Here is a 10,434-nt window from a genome sequence, read left to right as displayed (position 1 = left end):
GAATATTTAGGGAGACCCACGTAGCTTTCTTTCCCAGGGCAGCTCTCTGCAGTCTTTCCTCCCCTGGTTTTGGAAACACTGCAGACATTCTCTCCTCGGCTACAGACTTCCCCTGCCCTTCAAAGTCTATGTGAGGAGCGTAACAGTTGACAGCGGTTCACCAGGCATTGCAGGATCCCAGGAGCAGCAGCCATCCGCAGCCGCCTCACTGCCGTGGGCAGATCACCTTCCACTGTGCCTCTTACTGTCCGGTTAGAGATCTGACCGGGTCCTTTCTTAGGCTTGCTGAGGCTGAGGCGAGGCAATGGATGAGAACAAGGTGCAAATTAAAGTGCACCTGGCGAGTGTCCGGGAACCTTTCATCCTCAGGCCCTGCCCTTCCCATCACAGCTTCTGCTGCGTGTTTCTTCTAGTCCGTGACCCTCTGGAGTCATCGGCGTGGATGCCACAGGGGAAGGGAATGTCTTAGTTACTTGTTTATTGCTGTGATAGAATGCCGTGACCAGTCGAACTTACAGAAGAGTTTATTGGGGCCTTACAGTTCCAGTGGGCTAATTAAGAGTCTGAAACCATCATGGCGGGAAGCATGGCAGCAGGCAGGCAGGCTGAAGTAGCCGCTGAGAGGTCACGTCTTGAGACAACAACCACAAAGCAGAGAAAGAACCAACTGGGAGTGGCTGGGCGTTTGAAGCCTCAAAGCCCGCCCCCACCCCCACCCCCGCCCCTAGTGACACACCTCCTCCAACAAGGCCATACTTCCTAATCCTTCCCAAACTGTTCCACCAACTGGGGACCAAGCATTCAAATAGCTGAACCTATGGTGGTCATTCTCCTTCAGAGCTCCACAGGGAACAGCTTTATTCTTAGATGCGGGTCACAGTGGCGGCTAGAAGCCCCTTTCAACTGTAAAATGATTGTCTTTCCCTTGGCATTGCTTGTAGCCTGTGTGTGCGACGCCTCAGCCCAGGAGTGACAGGTCCTCAGTGAACAGCTTTTCAGATGTGCTGTTCAGGGAGGGCACACACACACAGACAGATGGCACTGCACCAGCGATTGTGCAGTGGGGTGATTCTGCATGACATCATCCAGGCGCCTGGTGGGCACTGCTGGCATTAAGAAGGTTGAGGCCAGGCATGCCTCTTAATTTCCTTGGTGCATGCCACAAAAGGAATGATCAAGCCCCAGGTTGTCAGTGACGGAGGTGGAGAAATGTTTACTAAACATTTTTTGAAAACAGTCTGTGCAGCCTGAGGAGTGTGGGACTCAGTGAAGAAACTGCTTCTTGAGCAAGATGTGGGCCAGATCCTCAGCTGGTGCCCCCTCTGACCACTGTACCCATCCTAGGGGCTACAGCGGGAGACTCAAACCTTTTGTTGATTTTCCTTTGTGTGTGTGTGTATGTGTGTGTGAGAGAGACAGACAGACAGACAGACAGACAGACAGACAGACACACACACACACACACACACACACACACACACACACACACACACACGAGGTGGGATGAAGGTGAAGCTGAGCCACGTGCTTCCACGTCTGCTTCCTGACTTCAAGGAAGAGCCTTTTCCACATGCCCCTGGGATTCCTTGCAGAAGCCTCCGTGCTTGCTGCCTTCCCAGAACCAGGGTAGAGGAAGGATGCCTGAGACATCTGGTTGCCTCCATGGATATTGGTGACAACAAGAGACATGAAGAGTGGGACGAAGCCCCCTCACACTGCTAGCAGGCACACCAGCGCTGGCCAGGAAGGCCCCTGCAAATGCTGCCTTCTGGCGCTGCTAAGTGCACTGGGTTCTCTGGCTCATTCCTAATAGTCACCTCCAGAGCCTGGGATCTCAGTATGGAGAAGGAAGCAGGGTCAGGCAGGATCTGAACCACATCTCGCCCAGCACCTCCTGCCTTTCCTGAGTTCGCAGGCTTCCCTGCACTCCCTGTGCCCACACTGGCACAGCGTTAGCTGAAGGGTACCACGCAGCCATCCTCACCATCCTCCCCACCCCCCTTTTTGACGCCATTTCCAGACTCTGGTAAGCACTATCCTGTCCCTCCTGTCTTTGAAATACTCCTTTGATTTCTACAAAAAGCACAGGCATGCCCGTAGCGCCCGTGTCTGAGGAGAGCCCCAGCAGAAGCATCTGCCCTTGGAATATCAAGTGCTGCCACCATGACCCAGTGTGTGCCCCTCTGCCCCTGGCTGGCCCTGCAGTGTTCCTTAGCCGAGGGCAGTTAAGCTCCACCCCGGAGCTTATCAGCAGCCTGGTACTCCCTGCACTAGAATTCTGCCTGGACATAGGAGGCATAAGCATGCTACCCCTGTCTACTGGTCCGCTGTGTGTCCCTTGCAACCTGTATGCAAAGTGCCACCTAATGTAAGCGTGGTAGCCACTTCCCATGTACCTGCAATGGCCGAGGCGCTGACTGTCAGCGCTTGAGACTCTAAGGAAGTCCCCTTAAGAGTCATAGAGCTAGTAAGTGGCCCATGCATTCTCAGTCTAGTTGGGACTCACACTAAAATGCAAGCCATTGTTTTAAATTAAGTACTTTAAAAATATTACTTAAGTTTGCAATTACACCTAAAATTCTTTTCCCAATAAAACAAGTCCCTTGGGGCCAAATAATCCACTAAAACATACTGCCACCTTGATGTAGGAATGGGCTGCAGGGACTCTGAAGAGGCTGCTATCCAAGATGTTAAGAGACAATTTCAACATATTTCTGCAAAGTTCCTTTATTGATGGCTCAGCAGGTACTTGTTCCATTAAAACACAGGATATTAATGGAGCCCCTGACTTACATTAGAGGCTGATTTACACGGCGGTTTGTTATGTACCAGCCGTTGTCCCTGAGTATTAATTCAGCTATTTCCCAGACAGTTGCCTTTAGAGCTCCCCAAGGTATGTGAGTGAGTGATAATTCAGCCTGTACTAAATTATCCAGCCAATATCCCCAGTTCATCAGCTTATGGCAAGAACTAAAATCCCTGGGTTCAGAAATGAGTAAGCTGTGTGGTTTGAATGTTCCAAGAGGAAGCATTCTGTTGGAGTACCAGTTGGTTGGCTCTCCCCAGGAAGGCTGAAAAGAGTCACTTCCCAAAACAAGTTCTTAGGATCATGTTAGCGGCAGAGTCAAACCTCCTGGAGGGTTTTCTAAATTGTGTAAATTCGTCCTCAGGGGGAAGAGGTTTCTTGAGTGCACACTAAAAGCTCGTGTTTCACACAAGTGGCTCTGCAACCCCACACTGCTCTACAAGAAGGCTACCATTGCTCCAAACGGTTTTACCAAGAATGAGGCATGCAAAGGACAATTTAAATTGTTTTAGGTCACAACCCCAGGAAGTGCCCAATGTAGGATTATGCCTCTTCAAATCTCTGGTCTGCTCACTAAATCACACTGTCGCTGACCACCAAGATGTTAGCTTAGTGATTCCATGATCTCAGGGATCCCAATGCCTAACCCTCGAGCCTGGCCCAGGGTGGTACTGTCTGTGTGTTTAACTCCTTGTTGTGAGACAGAGGTGGGTACCAGTTTCAGCATCGTGAGGCTTTGGCAGCTCAATGGCTGACCTGCGACTTGGCTGTCAGATGGCAGGAGTCCCTCTGTCCCCACTCCCCTCCTGTGGGGCTCCTGGATTCTGCACCATCTACTCACCTTGCACATTAATGAGAAGTCTAAGATTAACTGGCTCCCTAGTCCTGGAATCTGGCTTTTAACGTGCCTTTAGGCTCGCCCTCCTTAAATGAACAAGTTTTCCGAACATTTGCAATTAAAAAAGAAAACACATTAAAGCTAGGCTTAGGGGCACATTCTTGTAATACCAGCACTTGGGAGGCTGAAGTAAGTGTGAGTTTGATGCCAGACTGGCCTGCTGCACAGGGAGACCCTGTCTAAAAATAGGAAGCTGAGGATGTATGGGACTGCAGCTCAGTGGTAAATTATCTGGCATGTGTACAAGCCCCTTGGGTCATTTTCTGCGCGCGCGTGCGCGCGCGCGCGCGCACACACACACACACACACACACACAAAACACAAATAAAGCACTTGTGTCTATCCATTTGTTTGTTCGAGGCGAAGGTCCCAGACTTGCGATGTAGCCAAGACTGACCTTGAACTTCTGACCCTTCTGCTCCCATATGCTGGGACTGCAGACATTACACCACCATGCCTCGCTTCTGTGGTGCTGAGGATCAACGGCAAGACTCCATGCCGGACAGCAAGTGCTCTAGCAACTGAGCTATGCCTCAGCCCAGAAGTGCATGAGTTTTAACTTCTCACAAGGCCAATTAGATAGGCATAGACTTAGTTTTGCTTATCGAAACCACCTTTCTCAGTCAGAAAGCAAGCAATGTAGTAGGAAAGGCACAGTGTGTGGTCCTCGGTAGCCATGCGACCTTAAGCCGCAGGTTCCTCATCTGTAAAAATCTAACAGCACTGACCTTGCACAGTGTTAAGGTCTGGACATAGCATGTGAAGGGGCCACACAGCCGTGGCAGGAGGCAGGCCCTCTAGACTGAACCAGACCATTCCAGGCAGAGGGCTGCCAGCAGCCCGATGCCCCACTGATATCGCTCTAAGAAATAACCAACTACAGCGTAGGCTGGAGCAGATGATCTTACTCCGGCAGCTCCTGATTCTGGCTACAACCAGAATCTTCCAGAGGCCTTAACCTGAGTGGTCCTAGGCCATCTCCCACTGGAAGGGACCTTGGGATCCCAATGTGCAGTGAACTAAGAGATTTAGCCAGGGAACTTGACCTGAGTAAATCAAAGGTGATTTACTTCTCATGTCGCTGTGACTACAGTACCAAAGAAACAACCTAATGAGGCAGTATTTGGATTTCAGAAGGCTCAGTTCACAGACACAGGCACCCCTGAGCTTGGGCATACCTGCATGGTTGCAGGAACGCGTGGCTGGAGGTGGCTGTTCAGCCGATGGCTGACAGGAAGCACTAAGGGGAATGTAGGTGCTCGGCCCACTTTCTCCATTTCCCCTTGACTCTGTCCAGCTGCGGCTTACTCTACAGGATCTGCTTTGGAGCCGAGGCCTTTCTGTGATTTACCTTCATTGGCAAGTTGGCTGGACTTAGGATCACCTAGGAGATTTATGAGGCTCAACCCTGGATGTGTCTGTGAGAGCCTCTCCAGAGTGCTAACGAAGGTGGGGAGGACCCACCTTCAGTATGGTACTGTTCTATGGACTAGGGGGCTGCACATGTGGAGCTCACATCTGGATGCTGGAGCAACAGCTGCCGCTGGCACTGCTGTGGAATCCAGCCCCTGCTCCCAGTTCCCTACAGGGTCTAGTCAGTCACTCCTGTTGCAGCCCAAGAATTCAACCCTGAAGCCAGGACAAGGTCTCTGGACGGCTGGGGACTGCTGTTCCTGAAGCATGGAAGAGACCGTTTAAAGCGTATTTCCCAGTCCTGCTGTTCCCAGTGAGTGCAGAGGGGGCCGCAAGCTACTGGGTGTGCTCCTGAAGCGGGAGATGCTATTTTTACTTCAAATTAACACTCAGAAAAGCTCATCCCAAAGGCCTGCCTTTATTCAGTCAACAGAACATGATCTCAGTGCGCAAGGGGCAAGTCTCTGCAGGTAGCTTCGGGCCATCGGCAGTTATGACGCTTTGGGGAGGCTTAGAGGAATGAGGAGCCAGAGCCACGTGTCTAATGGAGCCACTCGGTGAGATCTCGCAGGACCTTACAGCCCTAACTCCATCTCCAGGTCCAGACGGGAGTCCCAGGCCCTAGCAGGGGAGGGGGTGTGCCAAGTCACCAGTGGGTTGGCAGCAACCAAGTTCCTGACTCTCTGGAGCTCAGTGGAGAAGGGCTGGTAACCAGCTCTCTAAAAAGTGAGCGCAAGGCATGTGGTCAGGCCGTGGGAAGCATGGCCCCCTCCCCCCCAGCTTTCAACCATTCCTGTCTTACCCCCAGAAACTCAGCTCAAGGGACAATGGCCTAAGCCTCTTTCTTACCTTTCGGTCTCCTAACAGAAATATCTACACGTTAAAGGGAATGGCATCTAATACCATGAGAAGCCCAGAGGAGGATCAAGTTAAGACAGAATACAATCCATCACAAGGGAGGAGTTAGTGTGTGAGTTCCCTAACTCGGTCTCATCTTCCATGAGCAGCCATTTCTGGAGAGACTACCCAAGAGAGGTGGCGGGAACTACCGTGCTGCAGTGGACGCCAGGCCTGGGGACGCGTGTGGCTGGGCCCTCAGACAACACGCACAGCAGCCAGAAGTTCCAGGACTCCCTCTTTGGTGAGGAAGACCACCTCCCCAGTGTTCTGGCACCAAACCTCAAAGTGTGCAGGGTCCTCCAGGGCCCTCCTGCCGGCAATGATCACAAAGGGGTAGCCTAGCTTGTCGGCGTCTTTCAGCCTGTTTCCGATGGTCAGGTGGGTCCTGTCGTCCAGCAGGACCTCCCCTCGGAGCTGAGCCACTGCCCCTGTGATGTCATCGTATAAGTGTTCCGCCATCGCCGTGGCTGCTGCCTCCTTACTGCCCTGCTTCGGGGGGATGAGGCAGACTTGGTAAGGAGCCAGGAGGCTGGGCCAGCGGATGCAGTCTTCCGTAGAAAGAGCTTCAATGGCAGCAGCCAGGATCCGAGTGACTCCCAGGCCATAGCACCCCATTTCGGCCAGTGAAGACTCCCCATGGGCATTGGTAAACTGGGCGTTGAAAATGGAGGAGTATTTAGTACCGAGGTAGAATGTGTGCCCCACCTCAATGCCTTTGGTTTCTGTCAGTGGACCCTGGCAATCAGGGCAGAGTTTTTGTGACAAGTCTAGTAGCTCTGTGTTGGCTGTGAAGTGGCAGCTGGGGCAGACTACAAGCCGGTCTTCTCCAATGTCCACTGGTAGCTGGAATTCGTGGGACAGTGTGCCCCCGATGCTGCCCACATCTGCCCTGGCCTTCATCCATCGCAAGCCCAGCCTGTCAAACAGCCTACAGTAGGCATCACACACCAGCCCATAGGTCTCCTGAGCCGCCTCAGAGGAGGGGTCAAAGGTGTACATGTCCTTCATATAAAACTCCCGGCCACGGAGAAGACCGAAACGGGGCCGAGGCTCATCCCGGAACTTCCTCGTAACCTGGTACAGCCGTAAGGGAAGCTGCTTGTAGGACAGTGTCTTCTGGGAGGCGACCAGGGCTGTCACTGCTTCCTCATGAGTTGGTCCCAAGCAGTACTCTTTGCCATGCCTGTCTCTCAGCCTCAGCAGCTCCTTGCCCATCAGGTCCCAGCGGCTGGTGGCTCGCCACAGCTCAGCTGGGCTCAGGGTGGGCATGTTGATCTTCTGCCCACCGATGGCCTGCATCTCCTGGTCTATCACCCGCACAAGCTTCTCCATGGCGCGGACTGTGTAGGGCATGAGGTGGTAACAGCCGGGGCTCGCTGGGAGGATCAGGCCCACTTGCAGCATCAGTCGCTGACTCTTACAGGTCAAGTCACTGGCTTTGCCTTCTAGAGAAAGCACCTGGTCTTCCCGAAGGTTCTGCAGCTGGAACATGCGGGACAACCTCAAGCGCTGCCCTCTCCCTGCCGCACAGTAGTGACACTTGTGGATAACGTGCCTGAAGTGCTGGCGGCTGCAGGCAGCTAAGGCAGACAGTGTTCTGCACCCTGTCAGCAGCCCTTCCATGATACCCTGGGACCTGGAGAGAAATGAGTCATGTGGAGATGACAGTTAACTGGGCTACAAGATGTGGCTCCTTCCATGTACATCTCTTTAAAAAAAAATCCATCTGGGTACCGTGGCACATGCCTGTAATCCCAGTACTTGGGAGGCAGAGAGAGGCAGATCTCTGTGAGTTTGAGGCTAGCCAGGTACATAGTAAGTTCTAGGACCTTTTCTCAAAAAACAACAACAACAAAAAAACAACAACAACAACAAAAAAAAACCCCAACAACAACGACACAAGGAATCCACATTCTTCTGACTATGAAGATTTTAAGAGCCTACTGGTGCATACACAGCCTCTACATAAGGCCGCTGGCCACTTCCTGCAGCCTTGCACATTTGCCTCTACTCCTGTGTGCTAAAGTGTCATTGTGAAATGGAATTACCACCAGATTTGCTCGGTACGTTTACTGTGGGCATTTTTTAAAAGTAGGGAAGAGTCTTACAACAGTTTTTGGCACAACTGTGTGCTTGGTAGATGTTATTGTTACTATTTTAGGACACTGGGGAAAGACCCTGAAACAAATCAATTGTAATCTCACAGCCAACAGCTGAGGACAGGCTTTTTGTTTGTTTGTTTGTTTGTTTTGCATGCATTGTGGCACACGCCGTAATCCTGGCATTTGGGAGCCAGAGATAGGAGGATTACAAATTCAAGGCCAGATAGGTTTGCACATTGGAGTTCCAGGCTATCCAAGGAAATGAAACTCTGCCTCAAACAAAAAAAGTCAGTATTGTTTTAACTGCCCTTCTCACAGCACATTCCTGGTCAGTCTGCATTTTCACTGTCCAAACTGTCTATTAACTTCAGACTTACAGACTCCACTGTCTTTGGAGAACACAGTACACAGCTATTTGAAACTTGGTGAACCATTATCTCTGCAGACAATGGTGGCCCTGCAGATCTGAGTATCACCCTGCAAGGCAGCAGCAGAACCTTCCAGCTAAAGGAGAAACCTGTCCTCATCTACTGTGCCCTTCGTTACTGTAGCATTCTTCAGTCCTCTGGCCCTATCTATCCCCCTGGTCCCCACCTCAGCAGCCTGCACCTCAGTCCAGGACACCATCATCTTTGGCTAAGGCCGTTAAAACAACCAGGTTGCTTGCTTGCTTTCCACTTCGAACTTTTCAAACCACTAGCGTCAGCAGTGGCAGTCTCCTGCTGTCTTGGGAGTGTGCCGCAGATCCCACCTGTGAGACGCCCTCCCTGTTCCCTGTTCCAGGCACACACGAGCCAATCAGGAAAGCTGTACTCAAAGCCCTTATAAGTGTCTAGTACCATAAAGATTTTTGGCTATTATGATGCTCATTCCTAGGCTCTGAGTAAGTCAATTTGTGTAAGGTGACAGCAAAGAGCACAGGATCGTTCTGGAATGCAGAATTCGTCTCCAAATCCCACCTAATTTCCACCACCGACAGCGCTGCATAAAACCGCAATGAAACCTCACACTCTGCTCTAAACGATCTTGGCTTTCATCCCTCTTCAAAACATGAAGGCGGGTGAACCACCAGGTCGTCCCCGGGGTAGTTCCAAAATGAGCCCTTCTTGGAACTCGGTGCAGGCTTAGCATGGCGGAAATGTTGCCTGCAAATACAGCGGGGGACTAGAGGAGGTGAGCTGCGACCAGGGACACGACTTATCCACCGCCTGTAGTTGTGACAGACATGATGCACACGAGATAGCGGACACCAGATCCTGGGTGCGCGCGCCCAGAAACTGTCCCTAGATCCGCTGGGCTCTCCCAGACCGCCCCGCAAGTGCAGTGGCCACCCACGCTCACCAGCAGCGGCCAGCTCGTCCGTCACGCGAAACCAGTGCGCCTGCGCCGGCTCGGCCTAAGCTCCGCCTTTCCTGTTTCTCGCCAATCGGAAAGCCGCCGGGTGCTCTGGCTCCACCCCTCAGAAGGAGTGGTGAGAGGTTTTCCGGAAACTGAGCTAAAGGGCTTCCCTCTCCGGTCCAGACCATAGATTGGCCTGGGTAGCCACGCGTAGATCACAGTTCCGGAAGTGCCCTCTAGGAATTAGGAAGGTGTAACTCTATGACCAAATCCTACTTTTAAGGCTCTGAGTCTGTTTTTTACCGCTCATTGCCAGGCCCTGCCTTACTTTTAGAGGACAGCTGGTGCGCTGCCAGGTAGCTTTGACTTTGACAACACATAGGAAGCTATGTTTCAAATCTACCCTAGGATTAAACAAGCTTCAATTTAAATGAGTTTAGGATTGTAAAACAGTGGGAAAAAGTCACCTATATTGCAATGCCCAAGGAAGTCTTTAAAAACAAACAAACAAACAAAAAAACCAGACGGGGCTTAATAAAGACATTTTAATATAGGCAAAAGCACCTGGCTTAAGAAAGAGGCGCTCAGAAGCTGGAGAGCGTGGCCTTGAGCTTCTCAAAGAGGCGTCTCAATGAGTCTTGAAGATGCAAACTGAAAGTTTACTGTGCTGGTTAGGAACTGTCGCTAGCCTTTAATCCCAGCATTCAGGAGGCAGAGGCAGGTGGATCGCTGTGAGTTCAAGGCCAGCCTGGTCTACAAAGAGAGTCCAGGTCAGCCTGGACTCTTCCTACAGAGGAAACCCTGTCTCAAAAACAAACAAAACAAAACAAAGAACCCTTGCTGCTTTTCAGAGGGCCAGAGTTCAGCCCCTAGAACTCACTTTGGGTAGCTCACAATCACTGTAACTCCTGCTCCAGGGAAATCCAAAGCCACCTTCTGGGCCCTGAGGCTACCCACGTCCACAGGAACACACTTAT

General features: G+C 51.6%; 1 protein-coding gene across 3 annotated transcripts; it reads right to left on the bottom strand.

The window, feature by feature from the left end:
- Positions 1-5,515: 5,515 nt before the first annotated feature.
- PARS2 (prolyl-tRNA synthetase 2, mitochondrial) lies at positions 5,516-10,092 on the bottom strand. 3 transcript variants are annotated; one of them, XM_084784873.1, is made up of 2 exons: positions 9,461-10,092; positions 5,516-7,653 (listed from the first exon to the last, which is right to left on the bottom strand). In XM_084784873.1, the coding sequence occupies exons 1-2, from the start codon at positions 9,643-9,645 to the stop codon at positions 6,213-6,215; spliced, it is 1,626 nt and encodes a 541-aa protein (XP_084640999.1). In that variant the 5' UTR covers positions 9,646-10,092; the 3' UTR covers positions 5,516-6,212. The 3 variants fall into 3 exon arrangements, with proteins under 3 accessions (XP_084640999.1, XP_084641001.1, XP_084641000.1); XM_084784875.1 differs by having other exon boundaries at positions 9,455-9,467; XM_084784874.1 differs by lacking the exon at positions 9,461-10,092 and adding an exon at positions 9,079-9,447.
- Between the last annotated feature and the right edge of the window lie 342 nt (positions 10,093-10,434).

This window comes from Acomys minous, assembly GCF_964271855.1.
Source record: "Acomys minous genome assembly, chromosome: 6".
Taxonomy (NCBI): domain Eukaryota; kingdom Metazoa; phylum Chordata; class Mammalia; order Rodentia; family Muridae; genus Acomys; species Acomys minous.
This window is presented reverse-complemented; position numbering and strand designations above follow the sequence as displayed.